At 35.0% G+C, this 15,203-nt stretch overlaps 1 protein-coding gene across 25 annotated transcripts in view; it reads right to left on the bottom strand.

The window, feature by feature from the left end:
* DLG1 (discs large MAGUK scaffold protein 1) overlaps window positions 1-15,203 on the bottom strand; it is a 271,862-nt gene that overhangs the window by 87,135 nt on the left and 169,524 nt on the right. For all 25 annotated transcript variants that reach the window (XM_027061130.2, XM_027061129.2, XM_015073778.3 and 22 more), the window contains 5 exons: window positions 12,590-12,714; window positions 10,169-10,338; window positions 9,066-9,202; window positions 3,133-3,277; window positions 468-588 (listed from right to left, as the gene is read on the bottom strand). In XM_027061130.2, the coding sequence (XP_026916931.1) occupies window positions 468-588; window positions 3,133-3,277; window positions 9,066-9,202; window positions 10,169-10,338; window positions 12,590-12,714 (698 nt within the window). The remainder of the gene's footprint in view (window positions 1-467; window positions 589-3,132; window positions 3,278-9,065; window positions 9,203-10,168; window positions 10,339-12,589; window positions 12,715-15,203) is intronic.

The raw sequence follows: 15,203 nt of genomic DNA on the forward strand, positions 1-15,203 counted from the left end.
GTTCTTTGGGAATAAAAAGCAGTTAAAATTAGATCAAAATAAACTTTAAGAGTAAGGATATCAAGGATATATACCAAGCAAAGAAAATATCACTTGAATTCTAAACATGAATCACATAACTGCCATAATGAAATTTTATGATGTACACTAGATAGGAATATGTGAAAAGTTAGTTTTAAATATAAATATATTCCTAACTTAGTTTTACCTATGCTAATTTCTAAGCACAACTTACCATTCCTGAAAAAAAGTATTTATTTTAAAAGGGCAGTAACTTATTTGGAATATAAAATATTTTTATATTTCAGCCTCTTCATGAGCCCTCCAATGACAAAAATTAAGGTTTAAGTTCATTATCTATTGACAAAATTTTTTAGTCCTGAAAATTGTGGCTGTCTTATTTGGTTGATTGTAATTCCATCTAACAGTCAACTTTATTTAAGAAAGATGAATGTTCACTTCCTTACCTTGTAATTTCATCATCTCCAAGCACTGCTTTTGAAACAGGTGAGTATCTGGCTGGTGATGCTGGTGTGTGGCCCAAGTAGGAAGATGGGCTAACATGGTTATCAACAGGTTGAGAAGAAGCTTAAAAATGAAGACAGTAAAAAACACTTCAAGTGAAACAAACCATTCAGCACTTATTTGTGAATTATCAATTTCAAGCTTAGTTAATATGTAATTCATATCCACTTATTTATGTAAGTTGGTAGAAAAGACTTATTTATCAGGTAAAAAAATTAGACAAGCTCAAGTTTCCAGATAAAAACTAGTTTAGATATTCAGATCAGTAAGCAAACTTATTCCATCTGGTTTCTCTTGAGAAAACAGAACTAAAAAGGAGTTTTACATTAACTGATTTGCACAGTGAAATCCAGTAAAGGTCATTTAAAAGACTATCATTTATGAACAGCATATATAGTATGAACATGGACTGGAAGTATATAATAAAATTCATAATTGCAATCACCTACTGAATGAGGGGAATGGAAATAGAGTCTTAGCAAAGAGCTGAACTAGCAAGAGCAAACTTCAGCTTTTTCACAATGTTCTATTAGTTCAATAGATGTAAAAAATAGATTCTACCTCTATCTACAGGAAAATCAAGCAATCATTATTTAGTTATTACTCTTTAGGACTAGGTCTCCCAGTTTTTGGTCACATTAGCATACATAAAAAGGGATAATTCAGTTTAAAATAACATTTTTTTCCAGTGTAATGTATTTGTAAGAAGCAGCCTGACTATTCGTATATTTGGCTGTAATCAGAACACCAATTCTCAGTTTGTAGAGCAACTGTTACAAATGTGCATTGCTGTCTTGAACAGATAAGGCAGCATAATAAATAAATAAGACTGATACTTACATTGGTGCATAAAATACCTTATTAGTGAATTTGCATCTCTAATTACAAATAAAAATACATAAAGCCTTTATATAAAGTTTGTGTGTGATACCAACTGTAAGAATTTTTAATAAGTAATAAAGTTCTGTTCTGACACAAATGAAGTATTGAAAAAAAAAAAACAAAACAACAACAGACATCATTCCTGTCCATGAAAGAGACTGAATACTATTTTAAAAAGTTCAGTTATATTTGGGGATCCTGGATGGCTCAGTTGGTTAAGCGTCTGACTTTGGCTCAGGTCATGATCTCACGGTTCATGAGTTCTAGCCCCATTTCGGGCTCTGTGCTGACAGCTCAGAGCCTGGAGCCTGCTTCGGATTCTGTGTCTTCCTTTCTCTCTACCCCTCCCCTACTTGCCCTCTGCCTCTCAAAAATAAACATTGAAAAAAATTTTTTCAAGAAGTTCAGTTATACCTGAGTAATTAATAAATCAATGGGCAGATAATGAAGATGTATCATTGGAAGACAGTACATTCATTTCAAAGTATAATTTACATTAAATTTATAATGATTAGTGACAGTAATGGCCTTTGAGAGTTCTAAAACTGAAGACATTGCCACTTATAAAACCACAAATATCTCTAAAATTCTACAATTTAAATGAGGAAAATTTGGAAAAGCAGACTGCAGAGAGTACATTTAAGATCTTTACTACATGAGTGCTTTGGGTATCAACTAATGCACCAAAGAAATAAAACTTTCATTTTTCAAGAAACACAAACACGTTACTTAAGTCTTACCTTAGCTTTTACATTAAAAAAACTGAAAATCAAACAGGAAACTTAAAATTTTATTAGTACTATCATAACAATTCATTTCTAGGCAACACAACTGTACTATATACAAATATAGTTAGGTAATATACGAGGAACTTGTACAGAAAGAGTATCTGTGCTCATATAATTGAGAATATAGAAAAGCCCAAGTTTTAAAATTTATTTATTTTGAGAGATAAAGAGAGAGAGAGAGAGACAGTACAAGCAGGGAGGGGCAAAGAGAGAGGGAGAGAGAGAATCCCAAGCAATCTCCTTGATGTCAGTGCGCAGCCTGTCACAGGGCTTGATCTCATAAACCATGAGCTCACGACCTGAGCCAAAATCAAGAGTCAGACACTTAACTGACTGAGCGACCCAGGTGCCCTGAATAGCCCAAGTTTAGAAATATTTAAAATTAGTATTTCTCAAAATGTAGTCCATGAGTTAGTCCACCAGAAGCATCAGAATTACCCTGGTTGTTAAAAGAACTGCTTGTTAAAGTATGTTTCTCTGCTATATCCCACAACTATTAGAAAAAAAGAATGTGCAATACCTTTGTTGACTATTATTTACATATAACTTTGAAAAAGGCTGCCTCCCTTCTTACTATCAAGATTCTGATTTAAAAATAATTTTTTAAAATGTTTATTTTTATTTTGAGAGAGAATGCATCCATAAGCAAGGGAAGGGCAGAGAGAGAGAGAGAGAGAGAGAGAGAGAGAGAGAGAGAGAGGGAGAGAGAGAATCTCAAGTGGGCTCTACGCTCAGAGTGCAGAGCCCAACAGTAGGCTTAATCTCATGAACCATGAGATCACGACCTGAGCTGAAATCAAGAGTCAGATGCTTAAGCAACTGAGCCACCCAGGAACCCCTAAAATTGATTTTTTACAGACTGTTAGGTTAAATGCTTAATATAGTTCCTTTAAAATATTTAAACATAGGGAAATAAGATAGATTTAAGCAGACTTACAGTTGGTGATATCAGGTGGTGCATAGCCATCATTCATATACATACTTGTGGGTTTTGCCACTTTCAAATAGACAAAATCAGATGTGTTCTTTAAGGCAGTTACTGCTTCTTCATGAGTAACTTCTTCTAAACACACACTATTCACCTAAAAGAAAATCCCAAAAGATATTTGTTTTAGGACATTTTCACTTGCTTTCTGCATTTTGGTTATAAACAATTATACCAAAATACAAAGCAAGAGTGATTTAAGGAATATAAAGGTCTGTGAAAAGAAAACCTATATATTTTTGTCTATCATATCAGGAAATTGTTTATGTATGTTAATGGAATAGCCAATCTTATTTCCAGCCCCTGTTCCTCCCAATCCCCGAACCTAATCTACTTTTTACTGTTAGGTATTTGTGGACATATGGGGGTATATTTTAGATTTTTTAAATTTTTTTTAATTTTTTTTTTTACTTTTATTTAAAAAAAAATTTTTTTTTCAATGTTTATTTATTTTTTTGGGACAGAGAGAGACAGAGCATGAACGGGGGAGGGGCAGAGAGAGAGGGAGACACAGAATCGGAAACAGGCTCCAGGCTCTGAGCCATCAGCCCAGAGCCTGACGCGGGGCTCGAACTCCCGGACCGCGAGATCGTGACCTGGCTGAAGTCGGACACTTAACCGACTGCGCCACCCAGGCGCCCCAAGATTTTTTTTTTTTTAAAGAAAATGAGACTATATTAAAGTTTTTATTCTGCAACTGGATTTTTAATGTAAGGTATCTTAGAGATCTTTCCATGTTAGGACACGCAGAATTGCCTCATTTAAAAAAAATGCTGCACATTATACCATTGTTGGTTGTATCATAATTTATTAAGCCATCCCAGTATTAACAGATATTTTAAACTGTTCTAAATAAATGGATTTAGTAAATTTATACCACTACCACAGAATATGAAAATGTCATGCCCATCTACTCAGGCCTTTGCCAACATTAAACAGTATCAATTTATAAAAAAGCATGTTTTGGCGTGCCTGGGTGGCTCAGCTGGTTGAGTGTCTGACTTCAGCTCAGGCCATGATCTCATGGTACTTGAGTTTGAGCCCTGCGTCGGGCTCTGTACTGACAGCTTGGAGCCTGGAGCCTGCTTTGGATTCTGTCTCTCTCTCTCAAAACTAAATAAAAACATCAATTTTTACATCATTATTTAAATTTTCACTTCCACTGTTTAATAGTCAAGTTGATTTTTTTCATTTATTTATTAAGCATTCATCTATCTTCTGTTATAGAAACAGAACTGATTTAATTTTTTTTAATGTTTGTTTACTTTTGAGAGAGAGACAGCGTGCAAGTGGAGGAAGGGCAGAGACAGACAGACAGACAGACAGACAGAATCTGAAGCTGGATCCAGGCTCTGAGCTGTCAGCACAGAGCCCGACAGGGGGCTTGAACCCATAAACTGAGAGATCATGACTTGAGCCAAAGTCAGACGCTTAACGAACTGAGCCACCCAGGCATTCCAAACAACTGATTTTTAGGAAACAGAATTGATTTTTAAGTAGTGAGGTATATCCTGCAACCTTGCTAAACTTATTAGTTCTATCAGTAGCTTCCTTACAATTTTTTTAATGTTTATTTATTTTTGAGAGACACAGAGTACGCATGAGTGGTGGAGGGGCAGAGAGCCCATGTGGCGCTCAAACTCACAAATCGTGAGATCATGACCTGAGCCTAAGTTGGACCCTTAACCTACTGAGCCATGAAGGTGCCCCAAGATTTTCTACATAGGTAATCTACAAATATAGTTTTACTTTCTCCTTCCCAATCTGAATGTCTTTTTATTTCCCTGGTTAGACTCTTCAGTACAGTCTGACTAAAAGTGGTAATTGTGTCTTTCTATACATTTGTCCATTTCATCTAAGGTATTTAATATGTTGGCATACAAATGTTTAGAAATAAAAGTATTTCCTCAAGTCCCCTCTTTTATTCCTACTCTTGGAAATTTGAGTCTTCTTTTTTTTCTTGATCAGTCTAAGGTTTGTCAATTTTGTTCACCTTTCCAAACAACTGAGTTTTGGTTTTATCTTCTCTCTGGTTTTCCTATTCCCTATTTCATTAACTCCAGCTCTAATCTTTATTTTTTCCTTCCTTCCACTAGCTTTAGGTTTAGACTGCTCTTCTTTTTGGTAATTTTGTGTTTTTTTTGTTTTTGTTTTTTGTTTTTGCAAAGAAAAACACTTTCCAATGTTTTAAAATTATAATGTACTAAACAAATACTCATTTTCATATATTTTTCATTTCCCTAATTTGTACCTGTATAATCGATAGGACAGTTCTTAATGTTTTAAGAAAAATTTTTAAAGATCACATATCATTAACTTTTGCCACAGATTATTAATATGGCTTTGCAGGGTTTCAGCCACATGGTCATTTTTATAGTCCCACACTACCATGTACAGTGAAGAAAGATTGCCTGCATTTTGAAATATACAGCTATGGTATACTGTTCTTTTGGTGGCCTGCAATGAGCCACATATCTTGGTATTCACACCCTTGTAAAATCCCTTCCTACAGTGAACCTTGCTTGGCCATGTAACTAGCTTTAGTCAATGAGACATTAATAGTTGAGATGCCAAGAGAGGATTGATGAATGCCATACACTGAAGTTTGTCTTTTTGGTACATCCGTCTTGGAACCTGATCACTATCCTGTGAGAAGCCCAATTTAGCCATGTGGAGAGGCCACTGGCTAATAGTCCCAGATGAGCTCCCAGATGACAGCCAACACCAACTTGTCTGCCATATGTGAGTGAACTTCGAAGTGCATTCCTGGCCCTAGTTGACAGGAGACATTATGTGGAACAGAGACAGACTGTCCTGGCTAAACCCTTCTCAAATTATAGAAGTGTAAGCAAATAAATGATTATTGTTGTTATCTTAGCCACTAATTTTTGTGTTTCCTAGGCAACATTAGATAACTGATAAAAGAGCTGACAAGATTTGCTAAGGGATTCAAGATGGAGTATGAAAGGAGAATGATCCTGAAGTTTTAGACCTGGGCAAATAGAAGGATAAAGTTCCTACTTCAAGAGATGTGAAGAATGTGCAAGAACAGGATTTAGGGGTGGAGGGTGGTGTATAGGATGAAACTCAGAAGTTCATTCTTAGATACATTAAATTTGAGATGACTCTTGAGACATACAAAGAGACTAGATGACATCTCTTAGAGCTTTTGAACTGTTTAGCCAAGAACCACTGTTAAAAAAAATTTTTTTATTTCAGCCAAGCACAAAATTTAAGTGCATGTGTATAAAAAGAAAACTGAAGCTCAGAAAATAATACTTATCCCTACCATGTTCAATGAGACTCAGTAAGTTATTTGACCACCTATCAATAGGAAGAAAAAATGTACAAGGACACTTCGACGTTTAGGGAGAAGATGCACCAGAAGGGAGAATGAGGAGGAGTGACCAGTGAGATAAGAGGAATACCATGAAAGAGGGTAACTGTTAAGCACAATGGAAAAAGTGTCTGAAGAAGGAGGAAGGTGTGTCTAATGTCAATTAAAATGAGAACTAAGAATTTGATAATTTAGTGGAATTATGACAACCAAAACCTGGCTAAATGCTAAGTCCACATAAATTGCTGCCTTCTCAATCACCAAAACTGATTCTGGAAAAACCATAAAGGAAAACACAATACTTAAGAAATTAAAAAGCATAAATGAGAAACTCAGTGGAGAAAGCAGGCTGTTTTGAACTGGTGTGTGTGTGTGCAGAAGAGTAGTTCAAAGTGAGCTCTTTCCTCTTCCCCATTATAAACTTCAAAAACAAAAACAAAAACAAAAAAAACAACAAAAAAAACCAACAAAAAAAATAAACTTGAAAACAATCAGTCTATCTCTTTGCTGCAGCAATAAGCAGTACAGGACAGCATGTACAGCAAAAGAATCATTTATATATTGCTTAGGAATATTAAATTTTTTCAAAAAGATTCATTTATTTAAGTAATCTCTATACCCAACATGGGGCTTGAACTCACAACCCCACGATCAAGAGGTGCATACTCTACCAACTGAGCCAGCTAGGTGTCCCAGAAGTGTATATTTTTATAACCACTTTGGAAAACAATGTTTTTGCTATAGTGTTACTAAGATGATATCCCATGACCATTAAATTCCATGCTTAGGTAAACAGTTAAGTGAAAACTCTTATATGTACATGTTCACCAGAACGCACAGCAGCTTTCCCTAGGAGAATTATCCATAATACAAAAAAAAAAAAAAAAAAAAAAGGAAATAACCTAACTCACCACTATACCAGACCTAGTTTATGTGTCTTTTTCAGATTCGCCTGAGCCTACCTGCCCACTAGGCCTTGGCCATGTGCTTACTGGAGAGTCCTGGTTACTGCTATTCTCACCTCATCTCCTGCCATTACCAGCTCTTTCAATCTCTTCTAGAGTAAGGGCTGCACTTGGACTTAGGTATGGGCATGGCTGATGTGTTCATAGAGAGCTGTAACATGTCAAAAGCCTGTGTCCGATCTGTCTAGATCACTGAGGCTCTGGTTTTTTCCACCCCTTCTGGGTTCAGAGGAAGTGCTACGCTATGGAGAGTATGGGAGCTGGCTTCCCAAGCACTTGCCCACAGGAGGTGAGTAACAGCCCAGAAATTTGGGATAGTTACCACCCATGGGGTAGACTGTACCTAACAAGAGACAGGAGATAAATCCTTTCTTTTCCCTGGATGGCTGGATCTAAGGTTTAATAGTCCCACAACACCTGCCTGAAAGACTGTCCTGCATGATAAGCAATTAGCTACATTTTCTTACGAATTTATGGACAGCTCAGAAACATAGTGTCTTGTATTGACTTTCCCTGATTCCCTGCCTCACCTTATTTTGATTCACTCTAGCTTTGATTACGCCTCTCCCAAAAACCTAAGCACGCAGCTTTTCTTCAGGTTTTGTTTTTCTAGGGAACATGGGACATTTATTGAAGAAGATCAGAGAAATAAACTGTAGCATAGTCCCAGAAAACAGTTTTATATAGAGGTGAAATTAACAAATTTTATCTCCAGGCAATAATATGGATAAGTCTCAGTAAACCAATAGTGAGTAAAAAAAGTATTAAAAGACTGCATACAGCACAACAGCCTTAAAATTTTTTTCAGAACAAATTAGTATTAAAATATTTAGGCATATGTATATGATTAAACAATTTTTAAAAAGCAAAGGAATGAGACACACAAATTGTTGGTATTGTAGTTTTGGGCTGGGTAATAACTTTAGCAGTTTTCATTATACTATAAATAAAATAAGTTAAAATAAAAAGGAAAAAGGAAAGTCACACATGAGGGATGACACTGTGTTTAAGAAATTCTGTGCATTCAAGTCCCTAACCCTTTAACAAAAAAAGAGAAAGAAATGAGAAAAAAAAATAATAAAAGAAAAAGAGAAGGAAGCTGGTAGAGAAAAATGAAATGGTAAATAAGGATAATACCAAGAATCATTTTTCAGGTTTTGATTAAAGCAAGATCAGTATTCACTCATTTAAATATGAGTGAAAAAATGAGAGTAAAAATTTGTTTAAACATTTTGGCAAGTAGAAATTCTGATCTGCCCCCACCCCCTCCCAAAAAAAGACATCAAAATGATTATTATTTTTAAAAATTTAAATCCAAGCTAGTTAACATATAATGTAATAATGATTTCAGGCATAGAGTTTAGTGATTCATCACTTAACATATGATACCCAGTGCTCATCTCAGCAAGTGTCCTCCTTAATTAATGCCCATCACACATTTAGCCCATCCCCCCCACCCAACACCCCACAAGCAACCCTCAGTTTGTTCTCTGTATTTAAGAGTCTCTTATGGGGCGTCTCCTTCTGTTTGTATCTTATTGACATCAAAATTATTTTTAAAATAACAGATTTCTTATACTCACTGCTAAAAGTTTATCTCCAATCTGAAGTTTACCATCTTTATGTGCTGCACCTCCTTCAATGATTTTGGTTACATAGATGCTATTATCCCCAGGAATATGTTGATTTCCAACACCTCCAGCAATGCTGAACCCAAGACCTGTTTGAAAAATACTAGTTTTGAAATTTCATCATTTAATGTGAATTTAAGTCCAGAAAGAAATGGCTGAAAACCTAATGAGGATAATCTCATCACACTAATTTTTCTTTTTTTTTTTTTTAAACACAAAAGAATCTACTTGTGTACTTTTAAAATCCTACGTATTTGCTTTGTAGTCAGGGGACAATTATATATATAGGTGTTCCTATAGTTATAAATAAGTTTTTTAGTCCACCCACTCCTGTTACTTCTTAAAATCTTTTCGTAAATGCATTTGTTTGTTAGTTCAAAAAGGCCTACAAAATTATTTCCTTTTGTTCCCATCATGATTGTGCTTCTAACATTTTTAATACCTTCACAAGATTAAAACAATTAAGAAAAATAATAAAATTGTGGTGGGCAGAACGAATAAGCTTCAGAAATGTGGATAATTTTGTTCTTTTTCCAATATTCTATGAATTAATTTTAGATAAAGAATTTCTGTAATTCATAAATCCTATCCATAGCCTTAATACCAGACAAATTTGTAGCTTTCTATTCCTTTTTTCATTTTTTGGAATACCACTTCTTCCACAAAGCTACAAATTAGAATCCATATTTCATTTTTCCTCAATCCCATCAATGTTTTCAAAACTCAGAAATCACATATAACCGTCCTCATTGCAGATAAAACAGCTAATGATATATAGTTTCTTCTTTTAATTTAGCCTGTGTATCTGCATTTAATATACTTTGTAGACTGAAGATTACCAGTTAATACCAACACTATACAGGACTTCCAAGTGTTTAAGTAGAATTCTACTTAAGACAAAAATCAGCAGAAATAATACAGAAATTCTACAAATTCACACACATTCTGTAGATTACCAGTTCTGTTAATCTTAGAATGGGTGTCACAAATAACTTCTTAGTTACATTTATCTCAGAGATTTCTTACTTAATAATCTACATTTGGTTATTTCATACCTTTAGGACCTTTAATGAGCTTTATTTCCATTATTTTTTCTGATACTGGTTTCCGTCGTTTCACGTACAAGCGTACAATAGACCCTGCTTCTTTCAATGCTTCAACTGCTTTGCTATGTGTCACATCACGAACATCTACTTCATTCACTCGCAATATACAGTCATTGACCCTGAAAAAAACCCAAAATATTAAAGATAAATAATATTAAAATATCAAATTTTAACTTCAATAATTTTTGTTATTTTAATTTTTAAGGTAAAGAGAATTATTTACTAGAGAAAAAAATATACGAATAAACTGCATGTTAGATTCCACTGTATCAAACACTCACATAAATACTTTCCAAGGGCCAACAAAAGAAACAGTGCAAATAAGAGATTACCATACAAAAATATTATAATGACAGCTGCAATCTGTGTGGTTCTTGTATGCTTATTAAGTGTAAAAATTAAGATACTTTACAAAAACAGCCAAATATTTATTTAGAACTAAGCTGGTGCCAGGTACTTGTAGTGTTTTAACCCTTACTACAACCTGTAAGGTAGATACATATTTGTATCTCCACTTCACAGACGGAGAAACTGAGGCACAAAGAGTTTAAATAATTTTTCCAAGGTCACCTAGAAAATGACTGAGACAGCTGTGACTCAAAAGAAAACTGAGGTTCAGACTGAATAGTTTAAGATCAAAAAGACAGTGGTGGCAAAACTGAGATCAATTCCCTGATTTATCAAAAAATAATTTTTGATTGCTTTGTCAACCTAGACACTGCATTTAAAAAAAAGTTATTTCTTGAAATTTATTGTGAAGCTAAAGACTATACCATTTAATTAAAAGGCTTCTCATATAAATAATTTATTTTAATTTGACACAGTAATATATTTCTTTAAAGTTTGATTTGTTTCTAATTCTAACTTTTCCCCCCAGCTCTGGTCTCAGTTTAAATTGTATAGCATTCCATTAGGGGAAAAGAATCATCTGAAATTGTGCAGAGAAGGAGAACAAAACACAACTGAAATACTAAAATTGATTCTGATAATCTATGTAATTAGCTTTCTTCAGAGTAAAGAAATTTTGTATGCAAAGACAGCGACAGGTTAGAGTTAGTATTAAAGGGATGTTCTTTAGTGAAACAAATGGGACATATTAATTTTCATAAAAGCACAAACAAAAGGCCAATAACAGAATTGGGAAATAAATGTTTATGTTTACATGAATGGTCAAATTATTAATTTTATATCTAACTAATTTCATTAATACATCACCTGTTGTATCCAGTGAGAAGTTAAGAAACAAGAGGTGCATAAGGTACCAACAGCCTTAAATGGATTCTTTGTTTGTTTTTTGTTTTTTTTCTTGAGAGAAAGAAAGAGACAGAAAGGGAGCGCGTATGTGCACATACACACACAGGAACGAATTTTAAGCAAGCTCCATGTATCGAGCCTGGGGCTCCATCTCACAACCCTGGGATTATGACTTGAGCCTAAATCAAAAGTCACACACTCAACTGAGTCACCAAAGCACCCCCAAAAACATGTTTTTAACAGATCATATAAAATCCTTAGTCCTAAAACTTCAGACTGTCACCATACAAATAAAAACCAACAAGCAAGGGAATACGAAAAGTGCCATAATCTATGGCCTAAGGAAATAACAAAATATGCTAAAGATATCTTCTACAATGGAACACTAAATTTAAACAAATTCAAACAAGCACTCTATATTACCCAATATTACTTTCATTCATTCAATTAAGAAAACATATTAAGATACTTAAAACTTGCATAATCTTTACTTTTTGTGGTATGGGATACAAACTCAGGTATATATCATCTCTTGTATCCTAACTAAGTTTATATACATATTTCCCACCAGAAAATAATGGAAAACAGTTTGTGAATGTATTTAAAAATACGAAGGGAATGGGGTGCCTCGATGGCTCAGCTGGTTAAGTGTCTAACTTCAGCTGAGGTCATGATCTCACGGTGTGTGGGTTCGAGCCCTGCGTTGGGCTCTGTGCTGACGGCTCGGAGGCTGGAGCCTGCTTCAGACTCTGTCTCCCTCTTTCTCTGCCCCTCCCCCACTTACACTCTGTCTCCCTCCCTCTCAAAAATAAACAAACATTAAAAAAGTAATAAAAAATAAAAATACAAAAGGAATTCTACAATTTCTATGAATTTGTTCACATTTAAAACCATCAAATTTATTATTCAAAGTGTTATAATATCAGAGAAACTAAATTCCTGAATGAAGAGGGAAACAATGGTTAGAGCACAATCATCTCATTCATTTGTTATTTGAGCATCTACCTTATATTGGTTATTATGATAGTATTTATTTGTATTCATGCCTTGTTCAATTTGCTTTAAGAAAAATATACAAAGTATGTTCAGCATCACAACATAAAATGCAAAACATACCGTAATCTTCCATCTTGGGCAGCTGCTCCCCCTGCAATAATTTTGGTAATGAAAATACTTGAGTCATCTCCAATGTGTGGGTTGTCCGTACCTCCTGCAATGCTGAAACCAAGCCCTGAATTTCCCTGGGGATAAAGGAAAAAAAAAATTGAGCCTGAATAAGAATTACCTTTATTGGTAGGTTCCTGTCATTATAGGACCTAGAAACTGTACCGACACAAGGAACACACATAAAAGTATATAGGCAGAGAATATGAAGATTCTAAATTAAGAAATATAAGTAAAACTCCTTTGTCTCTACGAAGAATTCAAAGGTAGGGGCACCTACGTGGCTCAGTCGGTTAAACATCCAACTTCAGCTCAGGTCATGATCTCACGGTTTGTGGGTTTGAGCCCCGTGTCGGGCTCTGTGCTGACAGCTCAGAGCCTGGAGCCTGCTTCGGATTCTGTGTCTCCCTCTCTCTGCCCCTCACCTGCTCATGCTCTGTTTCTGTCTCTCAAAATATAAACATTAAAAAAAAAAAAAAAAGAATTCAAAGGTATTACTTCTAAGTAGGTACTGAGTACTTTTGGAGTCTAGTCTATGGTTCTTTCTTTAAAAGTGCGGGCAATTTGTACTAGGATAAGTCACCCTTCTGCAGAGGTATTGCTATTAGGTCTCTTTCTTTTAGAATGTATCCACTCATGCTTGGTAAGGCAAATTTCTCTAAGAGTAAAAAACTGATGTGATCTTGCTGCTGCAATTATTTCTGGATAGGTAAAACTAACATTATTTCAGCTTTAAAAAAATGGGGCAGGGAATGGTGTTTTTCTTCTGCTAACCTTGCCATCAGCTTACTTTAAAATGACCAAACTGTATCTGCTAAGTCATCATCCTTGACATGTCCCACTCCCCCATCCCTGACATGTTTAGCCAAGACACACAAACAGCAAAAGATATTTTTTAATACTGAAAGCCCAACATGAGAAATCAAATGGGTGAGCTTTCCTGACAACAAAGTCAATTTTGCCAAAGCAGGGTTTTTTACTTGTTTTACATACTATATTTCTGAATAATTTCTTTGAAGAAAAGTTTCTACTGCTACCAAAAAGTCTTAAAGGACAATTGTTCTAAGCAGTGGTATTTAAAAAATGTTTTTTTGTTTTTGCTTTTTAATGTTCTAACTCTGGCTTTCAGGCAACTCAAACACGCAGATATATCTGAACTGATTACTTAACCGTTAATATTGAAGAGCTTAAACATACCTTCTATTATGTGTCCTACAATTCTGTTTTAATATTTTTTTCAGTGTAAACTCTTTAAGAGTTGCTAGAATATCGGGGCGCCTGGGTGGCGCAGTCGGTTAAGCGTCCGACTTCAGCCAGGTCACGATCTCGCGGTCCGTGAGTTCGAGCCCCGCGTCAGGCTCTGCGCTGATGGCTCAGAGCCTGGAGCCTGTTTCGGATTCTGTGTCTCCCTCTCTCTCTGCCCCTCCCCCGTTCATGCTCTGTCTCTCCCTGTCCCAAAAATAAATAAACGTTGAAAAAAATTAAAAAAAAAAAAGAGTTGCTAGAATATCAATAATAGTATCAATAGGTTGTATGAGGTTACCAAGTCACCCAGGTAATCAAGTTCTTTTTTTTAATTTGCTTTTTCAAAAACAGTTATAATTTACACATAACATTGTGTAAATTTAAGGTGTAAAATGTGTTGATCTGACTTATTTATATACCGCAATATGATTATAACCATTGCTTTAACTAACATCTCTGTCATGCCACTTAACGGTCATTTCTTTCTGTAATAAGAACATTTACGGTTTAGTCTCTTAGCAATTTTTAAGTACACAATACAGTCTTATTTACTATAATCACTATGCTGTGCATGAGATCTCCAGAACTTAATTCATCTTCTAGTTGCAAGTTTGTATCTTTTAATAACACCTCTCCAATTCCTGGTACTCAAGTGTTTTAGTGAGTGAAAAAACAAAGTACAGTCCTAACTAAATTTAAAAGACACGGGAAAGGATGGAAAATGAGTAAGATAAAAAAGTTAGAATTATATGTCGATTATATCTCAAGTAAGGTGGAAAAACACCAAATAAATACCATATTAAAATATGTATAATACATTAATACTACGCTTACTGGAGAGTTACTCATCCATCTTACTTGAACAGGTAATCCAAATTCAGGTAGTGGTACCTGTAATCTAGTACACATGTAAAAAGACCCTTTTAGGTCTATTTGCACTCAGAGTGCTTTCACTCTGGCTTGAAATAAGCAAATCTAATTATCTAGGATTTTAGTTTGAAATATACAGACACTAAGCTACTTAGGAAATTTACTTTTGTAAAACACTTTATTTCCCCAAAATGCTGGTCAGACAAGGTGGTATTACTAAAATATAGCCATCAATTAACTGAAGATCTTCTTTTTCTTAATGTTTATCTTTGTGTGTGTGAGAGAGAGAGAAGAGAGGAAGTGTGCGCGTGAGAGAGACAACGCAAAACAGGGAAGGGGCAGAGAGAGAGGGAGACACAGAATCCGAAGCAGGTTCCAGGATCTGAGCTGTCAGCACAGAACCCGATGCAAGGCTCAAACTTACAAACTGCAAGATCACCTCGCATCCACT

The sequence above is a fragment of the Acinonyx jubatus genome, chromosome C2, assembly GCF_027475565.1.
Source record: "Acinonyx jubatus isolate Ajub_Pintada_27869175 chromosome C2, VMU_Ajub_asm_v1.0, whole genome shotgun sequence".
NCBI lineage: Eukaryota > Metazoa > Chordata > Mammalia > Carnivora > Felidae > Acinonyx > Acinonyx jubatus.